The sequence below is a fragment of the Mastomys coucha genome, unplaced genomic scaffold (genome assembly GCF_008632895.1).
Source record: "Mastomys coucha isolate ucsf_1 unplaced genomic scaffold, UCSF_Mcou_1 pScaffold14, whole genome shotgun sequence".
Lineage (NCBI taxonomy): Eukaryota > Metazoa > Chordata > Mammalia > Rodentia > Muridae > Mastomys > Mastomys coucha.
Window position 1 is genome coordinate 111,645,891 of NW_022196896.1, and position 25,595 is coordinate 111,671,485.

At 45.9% G+C, this 25,595-nt stretch overlaps 1 protein-coding gene across 9 annotated transcripts in view; it reads left to right on the forward strand.

Moving 5' to 3' along the window:
- The first annotated feature begins 758 nt into the window (after positions 1-758).
- Positions 759-25,595, forward strand: part of Armc9 (armadillo repeat containing 9) — a 126,519-nt gene continuing 101,682 nt past the window's right edge. For 8 of the 9 annotated variants that reach the window (XM_031368254.1, XM_031368256.1, XM_031368257.1 and 5 more), the window contains exons 1-9: positions 759-864; positions 4,347-4,434; positions 7,834-7,962; positions 9,333-9,503; positions 11,559-11,714; positions 16,638-16,730; positions 18,053-18,077; positions 22,173-22,330; positions 24,839-24,937. In XM_031368254.1, the coding sequence (XP_031224114.1) occupies positions 4,384-4,434; positions 7,834-7,962; positions 9,333-9,503; positions 11,559-11,714; positions 16,638-16,730; positions 18,053-18,077; positions 22,173-22,330; positions 24,839-24,937 (882 nt within the window). In that variant the 5' untranslated portion in view covers positions 759-864; positions 4,347-4,383. The other variant, XM_031368255.1, reaches the window with a different exon arrangement.

The following is a 25,595-nucleotide window of genomic DNA, read 5'->3' on the forward strand; positions in this document are numbered from 1 at the left end:
TTCAAATCCCAGCAACCACATGGTGGCTCACAACCATCCGTAATGAGATCTGACGTCCTCTTCTGGTGTGTCTGAAGACAGCTGCAGTGTACTCACATATAATAATAAATAAGTCTTTGAAAAAAAGAAAGACATCCTAACTCACAAAAGCACCGACAGAGCAGAGAGCTCAGGAGATGGGGCCTCCGCCCATCTTAGAGCTTCTTTAAAGGCGAGGGCACGTCCCTTTCCCCAAGAAGGCCTGGACAATGGTAATATAGAGAGACTTCTACCACAAAGTCTCAACACTTCGAGGGGAGGGGAAGGGTTTTCTCTTGCCTTAAGCACCGACTTTGGACCAGAGAGGAAAGAGTAGAGTAGCAGCTCTAAATACACTCGGGCACTGGGCTGAACTTTGAGTAGTATTTAACGCACGCTCGTGCACTGAATAAGCCCTGGGGATCAAACTCCCCTGGTCAGGCTTGGAGGAACACGCCTTTAGCTTTAAGCCATCTTGCCGGCCTCCGTATTTGTTTTACAAACCTAAGTTCACACGGCGAAAAACAAAAGTGTCTCTGATAATCCCCGGAAGATTCTGTCGTAGGTGGAAGCGTGGTGCTCGGATGTTACAAAGGCAGACCTGAGTTATCATTTGTCTGCAGTCAAGGTTAAAGACTCCCGCACGCCACACGCCTGTACGGCCTCACTTCCGGTACTGACCATGTACGGTAACCCCCACTCTCCCTCCCAGGATGCTCCGCGTCGTCCTCGCCCTGCACGATTGGCCGGGTCGCCTCACGTGACTTCGCCTAGCGGTCGCGGTTGCCGGGGTGACGGCAGGCGAGCTGGCGGTCTGGAGGAGTGAGAACATAGCCCCGCAAGCAGGTAAGCGCGGCCCTTCTTGCGGTTGCACCCGTGGCGCAGACCTGGGATCATCGCCTGGAGAGCTCGCCGCGTCGGTCCCTGTTCCTCCCTGGCCAGGACCCGAGGCGGCCGCCTGAGCATCCCATTGCTTCCCCCAGGAGCCCTTCTTCTGCGGTGGGGCGGACTCGGAGGGACGCCGGGTCTTCTCCCTGAGCGTTGGCAGCACGATCTCGTGGCCTGGGGTATTTAGGTCCCTCTCTCCCCATAATTTTCATTAGTAGTCTAACTTTCCAGCGCCCAGGACACGCTCAGACGTCACTGAATCTAAAGAGAAGCATGTTCCTTGCAGGACAAATTCATCTTCTTATCCAGCCAGCTGTAGGCCTGAATCTCTCACATACGGAGAGATGGCCTCATCACTGCATGCCAAAACACTATGAACAGTTTACTTCTTTCTCCATAAAGTAGATCCTTAGCCCAGAGGTTGTTTGGACTAAGTTAACCGAGACAGGACGTCCATCCAACGCAGAGGGTTCAAGGGTTGCCTTGAACTCACAAGAGATGTACACTTGCTGACCAAGCCTGATGACTTGGAACCCCAGGATGCACACTTCGGAAGGAGAGCACCAACTCCTGCAAGTTCTCCTGCAGTATCAGCATAGATTTAATTGTAGCTCTGGAGAGGTTGGGAGTTTGCCCATGAGGCGGGGAACTGTGCTAGTTAGGGTCTCTCTCGCTGTGATGAAACAGTGTGACCAAAGACAGCACAGGGGAGAAAGGGTTTATTTTGCTTACGATTCCACATCTCTGTCCATCAAAGGAAGTCAGGCAGGACAGGGCAGGATCCCAGACGCATGAGCCCACATGGGTGCTGAAGCCATGCACGAGTGCTGCTTACTGGCTTGCTCCTTATGTCTTGCTTAGTTTGCTTTAATATGTAACTAACTAACTAACTAACTAACTAACTAACTAAATATTTATTTGTTTTTTTTCAAGACAGGGTTTCCCTGACTATCCTCGAACTCACTCTGTAGATCAGGCTGGCCTCAAACCCAGAGATCTGCCTGCCTCTACCTCACTAGTGCTGGGATTAAAGGCTTGTACTTGCCACTACACCAAGGTGTCAGCTTTCTCTTCCTTTCTTTTATCCTTTCTTTCTTTTTTCCTTCCTTCTTCCCTTCCTTCTTTTTTTCTTTTTAAAGATTTGTTTACTTTATGTATATGGGTATTTAGTCTATATGTGCATTGCGTGCGCGCAAAAACACACACACCATGTGCATACCTGTGGCCAAAGGTTCCCAGAAACTGGAGTTAATGGACACTTGTGAGCTGTTATGTGCTAGGAGTTAAACCTAGGTTCTCTAGGGAAGCAGCCTGTGCTCCTGACCTCCGAGCAATTTCTTCAGCCCCTGATAGCCTACTTTTTTTTTTTTTCTTTTCTTTTCTTTTTTGGTTTTTCGAGACAGGGTTTCTCTGTGTAGCCCCGGCTGTCCTGGGACTCACTCTGTAGACCAGCCTGGCCTCCAAATCAGAAATCCACCTGCCTCTGCCTCCCAAGGGCTGGGATCAAAGGCGTGTGCCACCACTGTCTGGCTCTGATAGCCTACTTTTTAATAGAAGTTTCCTCACCACTCTACTTACCTTGGAGATTTCAACATCATGACCTGCCCACTTTCCTTATTTTGTGGAGGTGGTGGTGGTGAGACAGGGTTTCTCTCTGTGTAGCCCTGGTTGTCCTGGACCTCACTCTGTAGACCAGGCTGGCTTTGAACTCAGAGCTCTGCCTGCTTCTGCCTATGGAGTACTGGGACTAAAAGCCTGTGCCATCACTGCCTGGCTCCTCATTCCCTCATTTTCAGCATTTTTTCCTCCACCCATTAGTGCTCAGAAGCTGCTTGTTCCTGTATCATGCCCCAAAGTGTAACCTGAAGCCTCCCTCCCATTCAGAACACCACCCTCCGTCTTCCAGGTCACTGGAAGGTGCCCCTTTGACAGCAATTGACGCTGCAGTCAGCTCACTGTGCAACACCCTTACTGCCCTCGCCTCCCCTGACCCCATCCTAGCTTAGAGTCTATATCCCCTCACTATCAGTTTCTTCCTTCTAGGCAGACCTCACCTGGTAACAGCACAGGCCGCTGCAAGTGTCCGGAGAAAGCAACGGCACTGCAGACGGGGGGCCGTCCTGTCCATACATATAGCTTCAGTGAACTCAGCGTTCCAGTACCCTGCCAGTTGCCTTAGTCAGTGTGGTTCCTACCTTCCCGTTTCTTCAAACTGTCATTCTGTTTCTAAAGAGATGGTGACCTCAGCTCTCATTTTCATTCTCTTCCCTGAATCTCTTTCCATCCAGTTCCAGACCTGATCGGACCAGGGTGTCTAACAGGCATCTTGGGCCGTAGTGCCACACACAATGCTTGCCTTGAGTTTTGAAGGGGATTCTGATGCAGGTGCATCAGTGAGAGGACATTGATGTCAACCAGTGGGGAGTTCTTCTGGGAGTCCCCAGCACAGAGGCTTGGGAGTGATGGCCAGATGGGGTGTTTTCCCAAGTCTCTCTGGGTGGCTACTTTTGAGCAGAGACCCAAAAAGATGTAGGTGTTTGCAGAAAGAGCATCAAATCAGAGAGAACTGTAGCCATGCAGGTCCTTGAGGGCAGGTAAATTGTGGGTATCAAGGAGTTTTTGTGTATGCTGGAAATTCGTGTTGACAGTGTGGTTCAATCAGCAGTGGAGAGCTACCAAGGGCTTGGAGAGATGGGACTAAGGAGTCTGCCTTCATCTGTTTGTTCCTAGAAACACCTTCATGTACTAGGATTACAGGCATGTGCATCACTCCCTTCCCTCCCTATTGCCAGGATTATAGACATGTGCCAGCACACCCCGTTTATGTGGTGCAAGAGGGCTTTATGCATATTAGTTAAGTGTTCTCCCAGTGGAACCACAGCTCAGCTCTCGTGTTTTCTACTGTTGCCGAGAGGAATCCCTATGAACTTGGTGCATGAAGGAGTGCAGGCTTAGTGTCCTGAAGTTCTGCAGGTTAGAAGCCTTCAGTGAGCATTTCTGGTGCATAGCCAAGTAAAGTTTTTGATTGGACCCCTACTAAGGGGACTCAGAAAAGTGCGCCAGAGTCGGGCCTTGGCAGCCTGTGCCTTTCAGGGCAAGCTAGAAGACAATGCCTTGCTCCCGGTTCCTGCCTTACCTCTTGACTATCTTCAAAGCCAGTCCCTCTTTCTGCATCCTGTCTCCTCTTCCTCAGAGACTCTCTTGCACTAATAATCCAGGCTTATACCTGTGATTGAAGGGCAGCTGATTAGTTATCTTAATGCTACCTGCGCCTTTAAATCCCCCTGGTCATGTGACCTCCCATTGCCCCATAGTCACAGGTTCTGGGGATTACTATGTGCCTGTCTTCGGGTCCTTGCATCCTGCCCACCACAACCATCCACTTGTAATTTCACAGTTGTTTAAATTTACCCTTGTTTTTTGTTTTTTTTATCTCGTAGAGATTTCTGCTGTGAGAATTACCAGTAACCGTTCACTATGGGGGATATCCTGGCTCATGAATCTGAATTACTTGGACTAGTGAAAGAGGTAGTTATATGAAACACAAGTCATGAAAAAGCATTATTTTTAAATAGTATTTGTGTGTTTATGTCTGTTTGCGTTGCGCGTGTGTACACTCACAGAGGCCAGAGTGAGGCACTCCTGGAGCTGAGGTTGCAGGCATTTGTGAGGTGGTACCCTTCATGGCTCCTGGGATTGGAACTCAGGTCCCCAAAACATGTAATTTAAAATGTAGTGAGACTGGAGAGATGGCTCAGAGGTTAAGATCACTGGGTGCTCTTCCAGAGGATCCAAGTTTGATTCTTAGCACCCACATGGGGACTTATAGCCACAGTAATTCTAGTCTCAGGGAATCCAGCACCCTTTTCTGGATTCTGTGGATACCAGGCATGGATGTGGTGTACATACATACATGTAGGCGAACTAGTCATACAAAAAATAATACAAAAAAAATAAAAAATGAATAAAGCTTGAAAAAGAAAATTAAAATGTAGCAAGAATAGCTTGGTGGCTAAAAGCACTGACTGCTCTTCCAGAGGACCCAGGTTTGGGTCCCCATGCCCATATGGTGGCTAACAGCCATCTGTAATTCCAGTTTGAGAGGTTTTGATGTCTTCTTCTGGCTTTGTGGATGCTGCATGCGTATAGTGTTCACATATACAGGCAGACAATCTGCCTGTGCACATAAAAGGAAAATAAATATGTTTTTAAAATGTAGCAGGCTTATACATGTAACCTGGCACCTGAGAGGCTTCCACAGGACAGTCCGGGGTGTATGCAGACATCTGGTTATCAAAACAAATGAGTAAATGACTATATAAATAAATAGTAAAGTGTGACATATTCCTGAATTGCAGTTTGTTTTCTTTTAATCATTACATGATTTTTCCACTTTACTCACTTGTGTGCATGCAAGTGTGTTGTGTTTGATTGGGTCTCATATAACCCAGGATGGCCTTGAAACTGATAGGATAGCCAAAGATGTCCTTGAAATCCCTTCCCTCCTGCCTCTGCCTCTCGAGTGCTGGGATCACAGCCATGTGCCATGGATCAGCTTTAACTCATGGCCATTTAGATTTGTGTACTGGCTGGTTTTGTGTGTCAACTTGACACAGGCTGGAGTTATCACAGAAGGGGGAGCTTCAGTTGGGGAAGTGCCTCCATGAGGTCCAGCTGTGGGGCATTTTCTCAATTAGTGATCAAGGGGGTAGGGTCCCTTGTGGGTGGTGCCATCCCTGGGCTGGAAGTGTTGGGTTCTATAAGAGAGCAGGCTGAGCAAGCCAGGGGAAGCAAGCCAGTAAGAAACATCCCTCCATGGCCTCTGCATCAGCTCCTGCTTCCTGACCTGCTTGAGTTCCAGTCTTGACTTCCTTTGTGATAACAGCAATGTGGATGTAAGCCAAATAAACCCTTTCCTCCCCAACTTGCTTCTTGGTCATGATGTTGTGCAGGAATAGAAACCCTGACTAAGACAATTTTCCTCAAAGTTTGGGAAGAGCAGGACCCAGGCAGGCCCTCCGAGGTTTGGAGCGGAAAAAGTGGAGGCTGAGGTTGTTCAGCACTAGTGAACTGTCAGCTATGCCTCAAGAGACATTGGAGGGAAAATAGTGTCCACGTTGGACAGGCAACTGTGTTCATGGTGGTGATGGGGAATACATTTCTATGACTGGAGCCACAAGGACTAGACAATGCCAGGGGACCCAGCCATGGTTTAGAACAGGTAGAACACGGTTCGAACATGGTGTGATTGATACCAGCTGAAGAACCGTTTCAGAGCACTGTTCAGGAGAGTGGGAGCACTCTGCAAGGGCCTCACTGCTAACGCAGTCCATTTTTAAAACTTTATATTCTCCTGTGTTATTTCTAATTCTATTTCAAATGAATCCTAGTAAACTAAAAGCTGAAGACCTTTGCCAGTCACATCAGCTTTTTGTTTTGTTTTGTTTTGTTTTGTTTTTTTGTTTTTTGAGACAGGGTTGCTCTGTATAGCCCTGGCTGTCCTGGAACTCACTCTGTAGACCAGGCTGGCCTCAAACTCAGAAATCCACCTGCTCTGCCTCCCAAGTGCTGGGATTAAAGGTGTGCACCATCATCACCCAGCTTACTTCAGTTTCTCTTAATAATAATGCTGACAGGGCTGGAGAGATGGATCAGTGGTTAAGAGCACATAGTGCTCATGGGGAAGACCCAGGTTTGGTTCCCAGATCCATGTAGGGTGGCTCATAACCTGTAGCTCCAGCCCCAGGAGATTTGTACATTTATGACAAATGTACAAATCCGATGTGATCACTGATCAAGCTAATTAAGTACACCCATCCATGTTTCCTCCGGGCCTCCCTTCCTCTGAATGTGTTAAGAACATTTAAAATTGACTCTCCTAGCAAATTCCAAGTGTACTTCACAGTGCTGTCATCACAGTGTGATTAACTTCAGCCATCATATGGACCGTTACCTCACAGACTTTATTCATTTTGCATAATTGAAATTTATCCTTTGACCAAAATGTTTTCTCAGCCCTTGGCATTGCCATTGTGCTGTCTGCTGCTGTGACCTTAGCTCCCACGTGCACGTGCAGTGTTTCTCTGTCTCAGCCTGGCCTGTCTCATGTACTCTGCTCCCCAGTGCATCTATGTTACTGGGGCAGGATTTCCTAAGGTTGTAATCTTAGTGCGTAACACATCTTCTTACCCACTCATCTGTTGATGGATATTTAGGTTCGTCCCATGTCTTGGATGATTTTAATAATGTTGTAGACATACTCATGTGGCTAGCACTCTTAGAAATAGATTTTATTTTCTATATATACCCAAAATATATACCCCCAAAATAGGATTACTGGATCATAGCCTAGTTCAGATTTTTTGTTGAGTGATTTGTTACTTGACAATTGCATACATGTATGTAATATATATTACATTTTTATTATTATTATTATTACTATTATTATTATTATTATCCTCCCTATTTTCAGTTTTCTAAGGAACCCCCATTACTTTCCATCCATAGCTGGGTTAGTCTCCATTGTCACTAGCAGTATAGAAGGTTCCCTTTCCTCTACTTCCTTTGTCACTGTTAGTGCTTGTCTTTTGGAAGACTTATTTTATTTTTATGATTTATGTATTTGTGTGCATCTTTGCACATTTGAGTGCGCATGCCAGTGTACACCAAAAGAGGAGGTTGGATCCTCTGGCACTAGAGTTACAGGAAGCTGTGAGCCTCCTGATTCTGGAAGAATATTAGGAGCGGAACCTCCCCAGGTCTAGTCTTTCTGATGGCAGACATTCTCGTGGGTGTAGTTTTGAGCATATTCCTGCCGGTCTTTTGTGTGTCTGCATTAGAGAGCATGTGTTCAGGGTATTTGGCCTTTGTTTAATTACAATGTTTGGGTTTTATGTTTTTGTTCCTGAATTATGTTATCTTTTCCAGTATTTAGATTTTGCTGAATTTGAAGATACCTTGAAGACATTTTCAAAAGAATGCAAAGTAAAAGGAAAGCCATTGTGTAAAACTGTCGGTGGGTCATTAAAGAAGGACTCCAGGTCCCTGGTAGTGCAGGTAAGCCTCGCCTGGCTTCAGCTGTGAAGGTGCTATGACAGTCAGGAAATCGCTAGTTCTTTCATGTTAGATTAAAAAAAAGACCCAAAGCTATCAGAGGGATACACTAAGAACCACATTGTATTACATTAGGGAAAAGGCTGGAGAGATGGCTCAGTAGTTAAGAGCACTGGCTTCTCTATGAGAGGACCCAGGTTCAATTCCCAGCACCCACATGGTGCCTCATAACCATCTGTAACTCGAGTTCCTATGGATCTGATATCCCCTTTTGGCTTCTGCAGGTACCAGGCATGCACATGTACATGGGGTACAGACTTATATGTAGGTAAAACCCCCTACATATAAAACATAATAAATTGGTGTCCCTTCTAGTAATATAGAGGGTTTTATTTTTTCTTTTTAAATTATTTATTTATTATATGTAAGTACACTGTAGCTGTCTTCAGACACTCCAGAAGAGGAGGTCAGGTCTTGTTATGGATGGTTGTGAGCCACCATGAGATTGCTGGGATTTGAACTCAGGACTTTCTAAAGAGCAGTCGGTGCTCTTAACTGCTGAGCCATCTTTCCAGCCCCCAAGGGTTTCAGTTTTATCTGTCTTTGCTAACATGTATTCTTTTCTGGTGTTTGAGTGTGTTGAATATTTATTCATCTTGGGTATCCAATCAATAACTATAGATAATACTGTATATTATTGTACTACAGCATACACCACTCCACTCTGTCATCTTGCCCCACCGATAGAGTCCCCAAACAAATAGCTTGGAGCATTAGAGGAGGATGGCGGCACATGGCCCCTCCTCAGGACTCAGGAGGCTGAGGCAGGAAGATCAGGAAAGAAAGACAAGGGAGTCCAGGCTCAGTGGGTAGGCACGCTTGCTCCCAGACCTCGGGACCTGACTTTGATTCCTGTGATCATGTGGGAGAACCAACTCCCAAAGGTTGTCTTTTGGCCTTCACATACACATTAAGGCACATGTGCCAACACATCACACACATGCACATAGACTTACACACACAGTCTCACTAAATAGATGTAATTAAAATGTTTCTTTAGAAACTCAAACCATAAAAATGTCTACAGTAGTGGTTAAGCAAAATCTCCCGGCGGCTGCCTTAAGCTGCCGTTCTTGGCTGGGTCCCAGCAGCTGTGCTCTCCGTGATCAGTGGATGGATGCACTTTTTTTTTTTTTTTGATTTTTCGAGACATGGTTTCTCTGTGTAGCCCTGGCTGTCCTGGAACTCACTCTGTAGACCAGGCTGGCCTCGAACTCAGAAATCCGCCTGCCTCTACCTCCCAAGTGCTGGGATTAAAGGCGTGCGCCACCACGGCCCGGCTCAGACCTGAATTCTTATGTCTTCTTTTGCAGAAGGACTTGGTGGCAGCATTTGACAGTGGAGACCAGAAGGCCTTTTTTGATCTGTGGGAGGGACATGTTCCCAGCTCCATCAGAGATGCTGACCCTCTGGCCCAGAAGCTGGAATTCTACCTTCACATCCACTTCGCCATCTTCCTTTTCAAGTACTCTGGAGGCAGGCCGGTAGGCTGCTTAGGGTTTGGGTCAGTGTGAGCTAGCTAACAGGCTTTCTCGGATTGCAAGGAGGCATGGGTTTAGGTTTGTGACCATTTTATCATGTTGCATTTTGTGTCCCGATAAGTGATTTTTGGCTTCATTCTCAGAAGACTATCTCCTAATTTATATGGAGACTTTGTAATTTCTGTCATCAAAGTTAAATTGTTTTCCTTTTAAACACCTCAGGTGTTTGAGTCTTGCAGACTCATCCAAGTAAGTTGGCTTTATTGGGTAAGTTGGTCTATCTGAGAGAAGACCTAGACCGCACATTTCGATGCAAGCATTGGATGCAAGCCTATGTATCAGAGAAGATCCATGGGCTTGAATTTAGCGTCTGCTGCCTTTTCCTAGATTGGCTGGAGGTATGGAAAGGGAGGTAGACCGCTGGAGTGCTGAGCCCATGCGGTGGATGTGCCTTCAGTTACAGACTCATAGTTAACTCTCCCCTGTAGCAGTGAATTAGTTAAACCACTGTGGCTCCTGGCCGCCCATCCGAGCCCTTTGAATTTTCTAATGAAAGACATACACACATGCCAGTTAATTTTGCTATGCCTTTATTAGCTCAGTGGCTGGGCACTCTTAAACCTCCCCACAGCTAGCAAACTCCTCTCCAGTATACCAGAATTAACACCCTCCTAACCTACACTTGCCCTGTTACCTTCTGGGCAGTGCTCCTCTCTGCCCCTCCCCCAGGGCAGCTTTCCATTTATACTACAGCTTGGCCTTCTCACTCTCCTCTCCTTCACAATGTGGTCTGTCCTATGCCCCCCTCATGGCGCTTCCCCATGTCTTTCTCTGTTCTAAGCTGGGGAACCCTAAAAAGCCCGCCTCTGTCTGCCTTGCCCAGCCATTGGCTCCTGGCATCTTTATTTACCAGTCAGAACCAACAGGGGGCAGGGTCCCTCAGTGTCTTGTTCAGACATTGCTATAAACAGTTTTGGGGACCAAAATTAACATTTTAATATAAGCAGCATTAGGCCAAACCCACTTCACTGTCCTAGATTCTTGTGGGGACTCATTGGAGCGTCAGGGGCGCAGTGGAGGGAGCGGAGCTGAGGGAGCGGTGAAGTAGCCATTCTTGGAAGGCTGCTCCTCTAAGTTCCACCAGTGGGCGGGGGCAGACTTCCTGTGCTGCTTCTGGTTGTTGTTTTGTTCCACTTTATTTCTGTTTAAAATTTTTTCTGGTTTTTTTTTTTTTTTTAAGATTTATTTATTTATTATATATATGTGAATGCTAGAGCACCTGTAGGCCAGAAGAGGGCATCAGATCTTATTGCAAATCGTTGTGAGCCACCATCTGGTTGCTGGGAATGGAACTCAGGACCTCTGGAAGAACAGTCAATGCCCTTAACCACTGAGCCATCTCTCCAGCCCCCAAATTTTTCTGTTTTGATGTAATGTGAAAGTCAGCCTTGACTATTTTCTAAGTCCAGTGCTCAGGAGAGGACCTCATGGCACAGGCTGAGTGAGACCGGAAGCGGAAGGTGGGATCTGTGTGGTGGGGAGAAAAGTTCCCAGAAAAGTACTCATTCTAGAGCCCCAGTGTCTTCACGGGGCCGGGGAGGAGGGATTCCTCAAACTGGGTTGTGCTTGGAACAGTGATGTAGGCATGGTCAGGCCTTCGCTTCATGAAGGGAAGGAGGACGCTTCTGTTTCAGGAAACTACAGAGATGTGTCATTCCCCTTTAGAGGCATAGCAATGCAGACAAATGTTTGTGTCTGGAAAGCATGAGTGATGGGTACATCTGATAGACAAGGTTATCGGTTCCGACACTGAAAATGGTGTTTGTGGAGCTTTTTAAGGGTGTGTGGAAATGGTACTAGTGATAGAAAATACGATGTGAACTGCACGTTGGCCCTCTGGCATTCCTGTCCAAAGTGATATTAGACACTGGAGCAGTACCTGCCAGGCCAGGGTAGCAGTGGGTGACGTGGCTGGGACCAAGTGAGCCTCATGAAGAGGATGGGGTGAACAGGAGGACTGAGGCCAGAGACCCTGAGCTCGTGTCTTCCTTCTTCTAGGACAAACAGGAGCTAGATAAGAGGATTTCTTATTTTAAAACCTACCTGGAGACAAAGGGGGCCGCTCTGAGCCAGACTACGGAGTTCCTTCCCTTCTATGCCCTCCCGTTCGTGCCCAATCCTGTGGTCCACCCCTCATTTAAAGAACTCTTCCAGGTAAGCAGCTGTCTGTGGGACTTGCCAGGACCTGGGCCACACTGTTGTGTTGGTAGTTTCTGGATGGTGCTTTAAAAAAAACCTAAGATTTTTCCTCATTATTATTTGATTGTAATTTATATAGTTATCATAATTTGTATAGTATTATATTGAATGGTTGGGTAGCATTTGACTTATGTTTACAGTCCTATACTAGCTCTGCTTGTATGTTCTTGCTCATATATATGAACCTGTAATGGACATAGCAAGGCATAGAAACAGGCTAGTTAGACATTGGTAGGAACACGCGGGAGGAAGATGAGTTGTAGTCTCAGAATGGAAATAATAACGATGTATAATTTGTACGACCCGAACCACGTGTTGGCATAACCCTCAGTAAGATGTACACACTATGCATGTTTGCACACACCCATGCACACATGTCAAGTCAGTTTGTTCAAACATCATATAGTACAATTGATCTGGACAGGGAAAGTTCTGTGTGGTTTAACATGTGCATAGTTATAACCCCTGTCACCACCACAGGGGACAGAGTTTTGGCAGTAGTCTTTCCTGAGAACTGCCTTGTGTTGTCTCTTTGCATTTGCTTCTACCCCCACCCCTGTGCCAAGCAAGCACTCTTACATTTTATTTTAAAGCATTTCAGATCATTTGTTTTAACAAACTTTCCTTGTGCAGTAATATGGGGTGTTGTTGTCAAAAACACTAAGGCCTACTAACTGACTGACATTTTAAAGATACACTGGCAGTCATACTGTTTAAACTTTGCAAGAGCCAGAGAGCTGACCCACTTCTGTTTAAACCTGGCTATCCTGCATCTCCCCCTCACTGCTGTCTGGAGTAGCCTGCCTGTCTGTCTGTTGCAAAGTGACCTTTTTTTTCTTCTGGATTTGAGGTTGTATAATTTCACTTTAGTGTGTCCAGCATCAAATATTTGTAGGTTTATTGAGCTTCCTTGATTTGATGCCTTGTGTCTTGGAACAATTCTGGAAAATTGTGTTTGTATTTCTTCATATCTTGCCTCTCTTCCATTTTCTTTATTGTGTTCTCTTTACAGCTGATCAGATGTCCACGACTCTTCCCATCATATCCTCCCATGCCTTTTTTTTTCCATTTTAAAAATTATGGTAAAGAACACATGGGTTAAAAGTCACTAATTTGGCCTCTGTCTGTACGAGGGTAGCCACACATTTCCTCGAGCGAGGCTTCCTGTCCTCTGTCTGTGTGGGGGTAGCCACACATTTCCTTGAGTGAAGTTTCCTGTCCTCTGTCTGTGTGAGGGTAGCCACACATTTCCTCGAGCGAGGCTTCCTGTCCTCTGTCTGTGTGAGGGTAGCCACACATTTCCTTGCTTTAGCCACTGAGTGCAGAACCTTAGACGCTTGCCCTTCACACTGGCATGCTGTGCCGATTGTACAGTGGATTTTTTATTCCACTCTTTACTGAGGGTGGAGCCCTCTGGGTCGCAGGTTTTCCACTCTCAGGATTCTTATTCTTGTCATTTGTGGACTCTGCAGTTCCTTTCTTGTCACTCAGATTTTTTTTTTAAGATTTATTTATTATTTTATATATAAGTACACTGTAGCTATCTTCAGATGTACCAGAAGAGTGCATCAGATCTCATTACGGGTGGTTGTGAGCCACTATGTGGTTGCTGGGATTTGAACTCAGGACCTTCGGAAGATCAGTCAGTGCTCTTAACCGCTGAGCCATCTCTCCAGCCCTGTCACTCAGAGATTTTAAATGGTCATTTTATCAGCATGCTTTGTTTTTGTTTTTAGTTTATTTTCATTATTTTGTATTTTGTTTTGTTTTTACATTATATGTGTTGCAGTATCAACTGGAAAGGAAATTTCTTTGTCTTTTTATCCCCTTGAGACAAGGTCGCTCTATGTAGCCCTGGCTCCTGGATGTCCTGGAATTTTCTATATAGAACAGACTGACCTTGAACTTACAGAGATCCACCAGATGCTGCTGCTGCTTCTGCTCCTGTTACTACTACTACTACTACTACTACTACTATTGCTTCTTCTTCTTCTCCTTTTCCTTCTTCTCTTCCTCTTCCTCCTCCTCCTCCTTCTCCTCTTCCTTCCCCCTCTTCCTCCTCTTCCTCCTCTTCCTCTTCTTCCTCCTCCTCTTCCTCCTCCTCCTCTTCTTCCTCTTCCTCCTTCTTCCCCCTCTTCCTCTTCCTCCTTCTTCCCCCTCTTCCTCCTCCTCCTCCTCTTCCTCCTCCTCCTCTTCCTCCTCCTCCTCCTCCTCCCCCTCCCCCCCTCCTCCTCTTCTTGACAGGCTCTTACTGTGTCATGTCATCCTGGCTGACTTGGAACTCATTATGTAGAGTAGACTGGCCTTGAGCCTACAGAGAGCTCTGCCTTCCTAGTACTATGTTTAAAGTGTACATCATGGTTCTGGAGAAATGGCTTAGTGGTTAGGAGCCCATATTGTTCTTGTATAGGACCTGAGTTCAAGTCCCAGCATTCACATCACAACTACTTGGAACTCCAGCTTCAGGGAGCTAACATATTTTTTCACTCCTTGGGCACATACATAAACACACACATTTACATAAATACATAATAAAAAGAATGTAAAAAAATGTGCATTACCAGTCTAGCTAGTCAGTTTCTTTGTAATGATCGTAATGTGTGTTCTGTAAACTCAGTTTGTCAGTGAACATCCTCTTGCAGAAATCCTTAGGATGCCTGTAGTTACTTCAGGGAACATTCCTGAGCACCTGATCGTGCCAGAGACTAAATTCAGTAAGTGTAGTTAGTAAAGATTTAAAGAGATTTAAAGAAGGCAGCCTGGTGGTACAGATTGCATCCCAGCTACTAGGCAGACTGAGGTGGGAGGTTTAAGGCCAGCCTGGGCAGTTTAATGAAATCCTATTACTTCAAAAGTAAAGGAAGCTGGGAATGTACCTCAGTGGTGGAGCCCCTGCTTAGCCTGCAGAACACCCTAGGTTCAGTCACTAGGGGCCTGGGGGAGAATTGAAGAGAACAGAGGAAGGCCATGGAGGTGAGCCCTGGCCCAGTCCTCACATCCATAGTCCTCCAGCAGCCATGTGTCAGGTTCCAGTGCGATACTGAAGGGTCAGGGCATTTAGTGCTGGGAAGACAGGCAGGCAGCCACGGTTTTACTTTAAAGCCTGGGTTCTGAGGTGGGTGAGTGGCTTTTGCCGACTGCTCATCAGAATTGGCCACTTCTCCTGGCTCCCCACACTTGTCTTTCAGAAGTGTGGGATCAAGTGCTCATCAGATTCAGAAAGTGTTCTTCTCAAAGCTAAAAACAGTAGGAACAAGAAGAGCAGTCAAGGAGCGATTAGGGCTTCGTGCCTGGAGACTGTGTATTCTTGCCATGTTGGTTTTGAGAACATTGTTAGAAGTGGCTGAGTGGAAAGTGCCTGTTTGTGGACTGTAGGAAGTAGTAACTGACACGGGAACAGTTTGAGTAGCTTACGGGTTCTGAATACTTGCTTTGGTTTTGTGAAAGAGGGTCTCATGTAGCCCAGGCTGGCCTTGAACTCAACATACAGCTGAAATAACCTTGAATTTCTGATCCTTCTGCTTCTACCTAGTGAGTGCTGGGACTAGAGGCATGCACCACCATGCCCAGTTTTATACAGTACTAAGTCAAATCTCATGTTTGTGGTATGCTAGACAAGTTCTCTGCTACCCAAACCACATTCTCAGCCCTTGTTTTGATTGTTTTTAAGATATCTTGATTGGGGAACTGGAGAAATGGCTCAGTTGGTACGAACATTTGTTGGTTTTACAGAGAATGCTTGGGTTCAATTCCTAGCAACCACATGCTGATTTACAACAATCCCTAACTGCAATTTCAGGGCATCCAGTGCCCACTTCTGACCTCCACAGCACTAGGCCAGCACATGATGTGTGTATATACATACAGGCAAAACATTCACATATCAAAACAAATGGATAAGTCTAATTTTTGAATTGTTTTTAAAAGTGGGATATATATACATATATATTTTATTTATTTATTTATTTATTTTTTGGTTTTTTTGAGACAGGGTTTCTCTGTGTAGTCCTGGCTGTCCTGGAACTCACTCTGTAGACCAGGCTGTCCTCGAACTCAGAAATCCACCTGCCTCTGCCTCCCAAGTGCTGGGATTAAAGACGTGTGCTACCACTGCCCGGCAGTAGGAGATATTTTTATTTGAAGAATAGAAATAAAATAATCCCAATAAAGTTCGTTATCAGCCTGAGTGTTCCTTTCAAGCCAGACATGGTGATACCTGCCTGTTTTCCCAGCACTCAAGAGAGTCAGAAGTTCAAAGCCAGCCTGAGTAACATTGCAAAATCTCAGCACATATGAAATGAGGTGATAATTATATATTGCCATACTTTCTCTTTCACAATTTCTACCATTTTTTCCTTAGTAAATGTTATTTAAGATAAGTAATTTCTTTTCAAGGGTAGATTGAACTAAAACTATGTCTCAGTGCTTGCTGTGACAAGAAGTGGTATGGCCTGTGCCATGCCTTTCTTCTTGTCTAAGTGAGACCTAGAAGGGACTTCCTTTCTTGGGGGTTGTCTAGCAACTTAAGGAATTATTGTCTGTGTCACATCCACCATGGTATGCGTGCCCAGACTGCACTGAATTAATTTTGATATGGCCCTAATTTTAATATGGCCTCCTATCATGCTTGTGTTTAAATCCCATGAAATATTCCAGTCATATGCAAGCTATCTGACCTGCTGTGGATCCTTGAATCATTTATAAATGAATCAGTCACACACTGGAAAACCTGTTTTCCATCGTCTCCCAACCCTGGCAGGACACTGGTGTCTGTAATTGACAGGGTTTTTAACCCACACCCACAGCTTTGATGCTCCCGCGGCTATTTAGTGAGCCAATGTCTTCTTTACTTATTTCATTTTATTGTATTTTCTCCAGGATTCTTGGACTCCAGAATTAAAGCTGAAGCTGGAAAAGTTTTTAGCTTTAATTTTTAAAGCCAATAACACACCAAAGCTTTTAACCATCTATGTATCCTTTTGAAGTGAGTGGGGACTCCTTGGGTGTTATAGCAGGGGCAGTGCCTTGCTTGAATCAGCAAACCGTCAAATGAAGCATCCATGGAGGCTTTGCCATGACCTAGAAAGGACTTATGCGTGTGTGTGTGTGTGTGTGTGTGTGTGTGTATGTGTGTGTGTGTGTGTGTGCGTGTGTGTGCGTGTGTGTGTACGTGTGAGTGCAGATGAGTGCAGATGACGGCAGAGGCATAAGAAAGTGTCAGATACCCTGGAGCTGGCATTTCGGGAGGTTGTGTTAACCACTGGACCATCTTTCCAGCCCTCTGGTCTTGTTTTGGTGTCACCAGCCTAGAAACAGGAAAAAACAATCTATCCTGTTAAGAAAGATCTCCTTGGAAGAATTTTTCCTTTGCAGAAGGCCACTGAATCATTTGGAAGCCCTGGAGGTCACAAAGTTTGGACTTGTCATTCAGATCCAGACTTCTTTTTAAGTTGCTATGTTGTATCATTTATATACTATAATGTTTACCCTTCATAAGTGTCAAATTCATTGATTTTTTTAGAAATTGGACAGTTGTACAACCATTATCATAATCTATTTCCACTGGGGACACTTGACAGTACAGAGGAATAGTGTCACAGCTATAAATGGGGACCATTCAAAGACTAGCAGTTACCCACCCTTAGGAGTCTGATTAGCCACTGGTTATTAGTCCAAGGTCAAGTGTCTTTTCCTAGTAGGCAAGCATCTACTTAAAGTTATTTCATACTAGGCTGGAGGACCTCCACAGGCCTGAGTTTCATTCCCCAGCCCCGGAAGAAAATAGACAGACAGGAAAGGAAAGAAAAAAAGAGAACAAAAGTAACTCCTGCCAGTTGTGGAACGCTGAATGTACAGAAAGTCACTGAGATGTCACTTTAAACAGGCCCTGCACAGACTGCTCATGGAGCTGTTAGCAGAGAAGGAAGAAATATGTAAGCAGGACAGACACATGGACATGGGATCGGAAGCCAGGCAGCCCAGCTCCAGGTGCAGCCTGAGTCACTGCCCTCCCAAGTCTATGCCCTTGGGCTGAAGCCTTAGGACTGCAGTGACCGCCTTAGGCTTATGGGCTCAGCAGAGCAAAGGCCTTTGTTGGAGCAGACAGGCCAGTGGAGGCTGGGGAAGTTCTGCAGCACATGGTTCTCACAGAGCGAGTGCTGGAACTAAGCAGCGTGAGAACCAGCTAGCCCTCTGCTTCGATGTCCTGAGCAGGCTCTTCCATCAGCCCCACAACAGCAGACAACTGTGTTCTGTGCCCCGGGGCCATTTTCCTGAGCTGATTTCTTACCCAGAAGGAGAGTGGACCAAATAGCAAAGGTAAGCTGCCTTCACTACAGCTTTCATGAGAACGCTTTGCCAGCTCAGCTTCTAGGCTATGGGGGCAGACATGGAGAGAGTGTGTGGCCTGGAGTCATGAGGGCTTTCAAAGTCTAAATATTTCAGAGTGTCTGTGGCCCTGCTCTGTGTAGTTCCACGAGGCCCACTCCGTAAGGATGGCTGGTGTGTCAGCATGTCCAGTATATGAGATAACAAAGAAATAGAGAACAGCCAGCTCACAGCCCGGTGAGGACCTGCCTCGGCTCTCTGTACAACCACACAACCAGCGTGGAGCAGGGGAATTATTTTAGTAACTCAGCTTTTACCTCAAACTTGTCAGATGCAGTACCATTTTTAGGCAGTATTTCCATTTTTTTTAAACATGCAAAATAGTTCCAGTCTTGAGTGTTTACATAAAATAGCATTCCCCCCCACCCCCCCGCCATGGGCAATAATTTTTACCCGAGCATTTTATCTTTCAGTAAAGTAAGAAAAACTAGTTGACAGAGCCTCAGTGGCCTCAGCGGCCATGCCTCGCTTAGTCTTGTCTCAGATGCTGTGTTTTAGAAATGCCTTCAGTTGTTGGGAAATGTTTGTGATGTGTTCCACACGTGGTATATTGGAGGCAGGGTCCCCATGTGATACATTCCACATATGGTATTGGAGGCAGGGTCCCCATGTGATGTGCTCCACACATGGTATTGGAGGCAGGGTCCCAGGCTCCCAGCACATGGACTTTGCCTACGGGGAAATTTGGTCCATGAAACCACAACACTGCCCTTTTCCACGAAGAGCAATGTCAGAGGATTCTAGAACTTCCTGCCTTGGTTTTTCTATGCTTGGTTTAAGAGAGTTAAATCCTTAAAAAAAGATTATTTTTATTTTACATATATGGGTGTTTTGCTTCCAAGGAAGTCTGTGTACGTGCACACCGTTTCCCTTAGATGCCAAAAGTGGGCCAGGTCCCTGGAACTGGAGTCTGATGGTTTTGAGCAGCACTGTAGGTGCTAGGAACCAAACCTGGGTCCTCAATGAGCAGTCAGCGGCCTCAACCTCTGAGTCCATATCTCCAGCACCAGCTTTTTTTTTTTTTTAAAGAAAGGAAGTATTAGTAAATTATTTAATTCAGCTTACCAGGAGGCTGACAGATGATTAACCCTTTCGTTGCAATACATACAGAGAGTTTAACTGCACAAGGCAAAAAGGTTTTGAATGTTTTTGTCTTTGGTTGTCTGGTGTGTTAGCTATCTGTCCATCATCACAGTGAAATAAATATTGGAAGCATTTAACATATAAAGCAGAAGTGTTGATTTAGTTCTCAGGTCTGGGACTGCAGTCCAAGATCAGGCACCTGGTTAGTTTGGACCTGATGGTAAAGGTTAGTCACGTGGTAGAATATACAACTTACATCATGAATCAGGAAGCAAAAAGGAGACAGGCTGGGTCCTTCCGGAGGTCTCTGCTCCCTCCCAATAGTATGACTTTGGGGACTAAGTCTTTAAAACATGGATCCTTGGGAGACACTCATTTAACTGTTGGATCGTACCACTGGTTCCAAAAGCTGATGACCACTTCACAATGAAAGCCCATCCTTCCATCTCTAAGAGTCTCCAAAGCCCTGCTTGTCAGCATCACTCAGGCTGCTGTGCATCCTGCCTGCACGTTGTACTTTGCTGGTACCCTCTCTTCCTGTGGCTTCAGTGTCACTACTAGGACTGTACAGTATACCACCTCATTGGGAGTTGCTTGCCTCCATCCCCAGCACTCGGCTTAGCCTCACAGCAGCCTTGTGTTGAAATCTTGATGGAAGCTGCCATGACTGTTACTCCTGCATCCTATGGATGACACCAGATTCTGCTGCCAGTGCAAAACATACCTGGACCCATTAGAATGTAAGTTTCAGTCATCTGGAGTGCCTTGCTGGCAGACCGCAGAAATCCCGAGGCCATCTGGAATGGATTGGACATCTCATAATTTGTTATTGTGTTTTGTTTTGTTTTGTTTTGTTTTGTTTTGTTTTGACACGGTCTTGAATATGGCACAGGCTGGGCACCATTTTTCTTTTCTGGAAAGTCTGTGAAACTGTGACAGTGTCGCAGGTGGGGTAGCCATGCAGTTCCTGACATGCCTTCCACGCCTGCTTCCTGTTGTCTCATTGCAGAGGGCTTGGGTTCACCCCAAGGCCAGGACACAAGCTTCTCTTTGTCAGAACGAATTTTACCCACCAAGATATGGACTGGCCACATGTTACTGATCTTTTTTCTGGCTAGGCGTTTTGCTCTTGATTCTCATTGAAGTTTTGGTTAAAAATAGCAATGCCCAGGCTGGAGATATGGCTCATTAGTCAAGAGCACTGACTGACTGCTCTTCCAGAGGTCCTGAGTTCAGTTCCCAGCAACCACATAGTAGTTCACAACCATCTGTAATGAAATCTGATACCCTCTTCTGGTGTGTCTGAAGACTGTGACAGTGTACGCACTTATATAAAATAAATAAATCTTTAAAAAAAAATAGCAATGCCCATTCTATAGACCGAATGCCCATGCTGTAGACCAAGTGCCCTGCTGCCTTGAAGTCTCTGCCACATAAGCCTCCTTCAGGCTGGCTCTCTGACAAGTCTCAGGAGTGGGAACAAAATATTTTAAAATTCTTTCCCGCAGTGTAAGGAGGGCAGCCTTTACTCCAGTCCCCAATAGAATTCTCTTCCTTCTGGAAGCACACAGCATGGGTTTTATTAATAAGTCTGTGATTGTGTTTGCATGGAAGCCCCACCTGGCTCACATGTTAAACTTGGTAGACTCCACTCTGCTGATAGCATTTTAGGATTTCTCTAGCCTCCTCCAGACTCTTATACACACACATAAGCACACACACAGCACACACATAGAGCCACAGACATGCATGCACACTCATGCGCACACACATCCCACCACCACCAGGTATAGGTTAGTCAGCAACCCTGCATCTGATTGCCAGTTTCTCTCGCATATCCCAAGCCATTGCTGGAGTAGGCTTGTGATAATCAGAACTTCCTATACTCTATCCTGAAAGATACCTTCAAGTGTGGCTGCTTATACATTTTTGAAAGAAATCATGGCAAGACAATATGCCACACTTGCTTGTGCCCATATGGTTCCAGAAATGTGACTGGTTCTGCCTGCTGTGCTCCTGCACTCCAGGCTCAGAGTGGACAGGTCTTGCTGAACCTCCACTGTGGAGCAGAGGGATAGCTGTGTCTTCACAGGGTCAGCCTGGGATGTGTAGCAGCTACTACTAGGCTACTGCATGGCTGGAACCCAGCCTTGGGGCACTGGAGCACCCAGGATTCTCTATCTACTATGCAGGCACAACTGGGAATTCTCAGCTGCTTTTATCACTGCTGGCCTGGAGTCCAATGAGTCAGAGGCAGTCCCCAGCTTGATAGGGTCTGCACCAGTTTTCTGATACCCAAACCTAGTTGGCATTCTGTTTTTCTTCTTTTGAGACAGTCTCACTTTGTAAACCAACATGGACTTAAACTTAGAGATTTACTTGCCTCTGCCTCCCACGTGCTGAGAGTAAAGACGTGTGGCACCACAATGCCCCGTAACAGCTCAAATGATTGAGCATTTGGAGGTTGCCTTGCCACTTGTGAAAATACGCTATCAACCCACAGTTCTAATGCTGCCACTGTGTGCATGGGTCTCGTTCATGTGTTGGTGGGCATCTAGGCGGGCTCCTTTTTTTTTTTTTACCTTTTGCAGTTGTGAATGGAATAGCAGTAAACGTGGATAAGCAGGTATCTCTGTGTGGGACAAAGAGGCCTGGAGGTGTAGGCTCATGAGTGGTGGAGCTTGGTCATATGGAGTTTTCAGGGACTCTCTATCGCATTTCCTATAATGGCTGCCTGAGTTCCCATTCCACCAGCAGTGAGTAAGGGCTCTTCTTCCCCGAGTCCTTGCCAGCATTTGCTGTCAGACTCCTTTCTTCAGATTGTCACCACTTCTGTGGTGCTGTGACAGATCGTGTCAGAGGGCTCGGCCGCCCGGGACAGGAGCACAGGTTCTTGGTTTCTGCTGTCCTTGCATTTGGCTTCAGTGCCAACTCTCTTCCTAGAAATGCTACAGCAGCTCCACCAGCAGCTGGTGGAGGCCGAGCGCCGGGCCATGACCTACCTGAAGCGGTACAATAAGATCCAAGCCGACTACCACAACCTCATAGGCGTCACAGCTGAGCTGGTGGATTCTCTGGAGGCCACAGTCAGTGGCAAGATGGTAAGGAACACACCCTTTGTGTAGAACTGTGTTCAGAGAAAGGGCATGGAGCTTGGACTGAATTGCTGCATATATAGCTTCAAAAAGCTGGTGTGGGTTTTGCCTTCGTTTTTGTTATTGTTGTTGTTTTGGTTTTTTTTTTTCTTTTAAAAATTTAAGTATGGGCCCTTCATAGTAGTGACACCTACCTTTAATCCCATCACATAAACACATAAAAATACATAAATCTTAAAAAAATGGGCAAAGCATGAAAGATGCATTCTTTTTTTATTTTCATTTAGATTATAAGTGTGTATGTGTTTTGCCTACATGTATGTTTATTCACTGTGGTCATTCTTAGTGCCCAAGGAAGAGGAACAGAGGCCTCAGATCCCATGGAGCTAGAGTTACAGGCACTTGTGAGCACCCTCATGTGGATGCTGTGTACTGAACTCAGATCCTCTGGGACAGAGAAGCAAGCTCTCTTATCTTCAGAGCTGTCTCTGCAACCCATAGCTCGCTTAGAAACGTGAGCTTATGATAAAAAGTTGAAGCAATACAGAGGAAGACAGTGACCTCACCTTGGTCTCACCCCCAACCCCAGCCTTTAAAGATTGATTTTATATATGTGAGTACACTGTCACTGTCTTCAGATATAACCAAAAGAGGGCATCTGGTCCTAGTACAGATGGTTGTGAGCCACCATGTGGTTGCTGGGAATTGAACTCAGGACCTCTGGAAGAGCAGTCAGTGCTCTAAACCACTGAGCCATCTCCCCAGCCCTTCATCCCCTTTTTTTGATATTGATGTTAACGTGTTCTCACGTGTGATTGATGTATATTTGTGTGCATACATGCAGGCTTGCAAGTGTAGACTCATGCACCCAGTGTTCTTAGGTTTAGTTGTGATCATGTGACCATCTTTCCTCTGACCTACTTTGTTCTGTGTATCACAGTGTGTTGATGGCCTTTGCCCACAGCCATGCCTCCTTTCTTCCTTAGCGCATTGGTAAAGAAATGGAATCAATGAATTCCACCTACCTCATTCTGCAAATGCTGGCTTAGGGTTCCACCATAAGGACGGTCCACTAGCATATCTCCAGTGATGGAGACTGAGACCTTTGTTTGCTGTGGCAGTGCTGCAGTGAGGACTCTTCTATGAGATGTATCCCTCGGAGCGCTAAGTCACTGTTTTGACAGATGCTGTCAGATCACCCTCCTGTCTCTAACACTCAGCAACACCGTCCATGATTAAAACTTCGTATGTAGTTGGGTAGGGTTTTATACACCTGTAATTTCAGGCTTTGGGAGGCAGAAGCAGAAGGACTGTGAATTCAAAGCCAGCTGAGCCATCATGGCAGGAAGTCAGCATCATGTCGTGCACTTGACAGCTTATTGATAATGTCTGTCCTCCATTCAGCCAGCATTTCTTTAATACTGGGCCCATTTGCAGCTTCATCCTTTCTGAGTATGGCACGGGCAGCTGGGCATCTCACTGACAATGGCTCAGGGATGCAGGGGCAGGGCTCTGAGCTGCTCATATTGTCAGGAGTCAAAATCTAGAGCCCAGACCTTCAGTGAAAGTCCCACTCTTCCTATGACATATGGCTGCCTGCTTACTTTATGCCTTGAATCTACAGAGAACTTGAGAAACCATTTAGTTTCCATGGCAATTGAATTGCACTGGGTGAATGGCACGGATTGGGTAGCCTGTGATCGTACCTGTAGTCACTTTTTAAAAATTATTTATTAATTTTTTTGTGAAATGTGCATTGGTTGTTTGCCTGCTTGTATTTATGGGAGTTGGATCCCCTGTAACTGGCTTACAGACAGTTGTGAGCTGTCTGTCCATGTGGGTGGTGGGAATTTAATCCTGTCCTGTAGAAGAGCAGTCAGAGCTCTTAACTGCTGGGCCACATCTCTTCAAACAAGTCAGTTATTTTTATTCTCTTATGTCAGTATGTTAACTCGTCCCCAGAGCTCTGAGGTCTTGGTGGTTACTTTTAATTATCAACTTGACATACTTTACAACCATCTGGGAAGAGTGCCTCAGTGAGGGGTTGTGTGCCTCAGTTGGCCGACAGGCAAGTCCGTAGAAGAGTGTTTTGATTTAAGGTAATTGACTGAGAAGACCCAGCCCACTGTGGGCAGCACCATTCCCTGGATCTGGATTTTGAACTGTGTAAGAGTGGAGAAATTGAGCTAAGTACTAGGCAAGCAACTTGCATTCCCTCTGCCCTTGACTGGATGTGACTTGCTGCCTCAAGTTTCTACTAACCTGACTTCCCTCAGTGACAGGCTGTAGTGAACTAAAGTAACCCTTTTCTCCCTGCATGGCTGTTTATAAGGTATTTTTGTCACAGTAGCAGAAACTAGGACAGAGGGAAGATGTGCTCTAGCATGGCCGTTGCATCAGCCCCTCTGCAGGAGATGCTGAGGTAGTGGAGGTCCTGCTACAGGAGACCTGAGACCTATAGCATACCTGAGATCCTGTGGGCGTGGCTTTCACCTGATGACCTTGTCCTTGCAGATCACCCCTGAGTACCTGCAGAGTGTCTGCGTCCGCCTCTTCAGTAACCAGATGCGGCAGAGCCTGGCACACAGCGTGGACTTCACGAGGCCTGGCACGGTGAGGCGCCATGAGAGACATCCTGGGTTTGTCCCCTAGATAGGATATGCAAGTGAAGTTATTAGAGAGAGTGAAATCCTGTGAAAAAGTGACACTCAGGAGCAATTGTCTTTGGCTGTCTCAAAGCTCCAAGAAGGAAAACAAAGCTATTTTGAGGAGTTGCAGCTGAGGTTAGCCCTTTGGGTGAGCAAGGAGAGGTGGTCTTGTGATCTTCCATGGCAGCTGCTCCTGCGCACTGAGGCCTGGGCGTCAGGAGGAACAAATAGAAGCCCTGCCTTGTCTTTAAAAGAACTCTCATGGGCTCGGCGATGGCTCAGTAAAGTGCTTGGTGTGCCAACACTTTTGCTCCCTAAGGCCTGGGACACTTGACCTTCTTCTAGAGCTGGGAAGACTCAGGCAGGTCCCTGAGGCTCGACACCCAGACAAGCTTGCTTACTTGTGGGCTTCAGGACAGGGAGGGTCCTTGTCTCCAAAAAAGGATTAACAGCCAACTTTGTTCTCTGGTCTCTGCATGCACACATGCACGACTGTTCTTACACATGCTTACACACGTACAAGAGAGTTGGGGGTAAGATTGAGTGGCTTAAGACGAGACTTTCCTTTTATGCAAAATAATTAAAAGCTTACAGAAAAATCACAAACATAGCAAGGAACATTG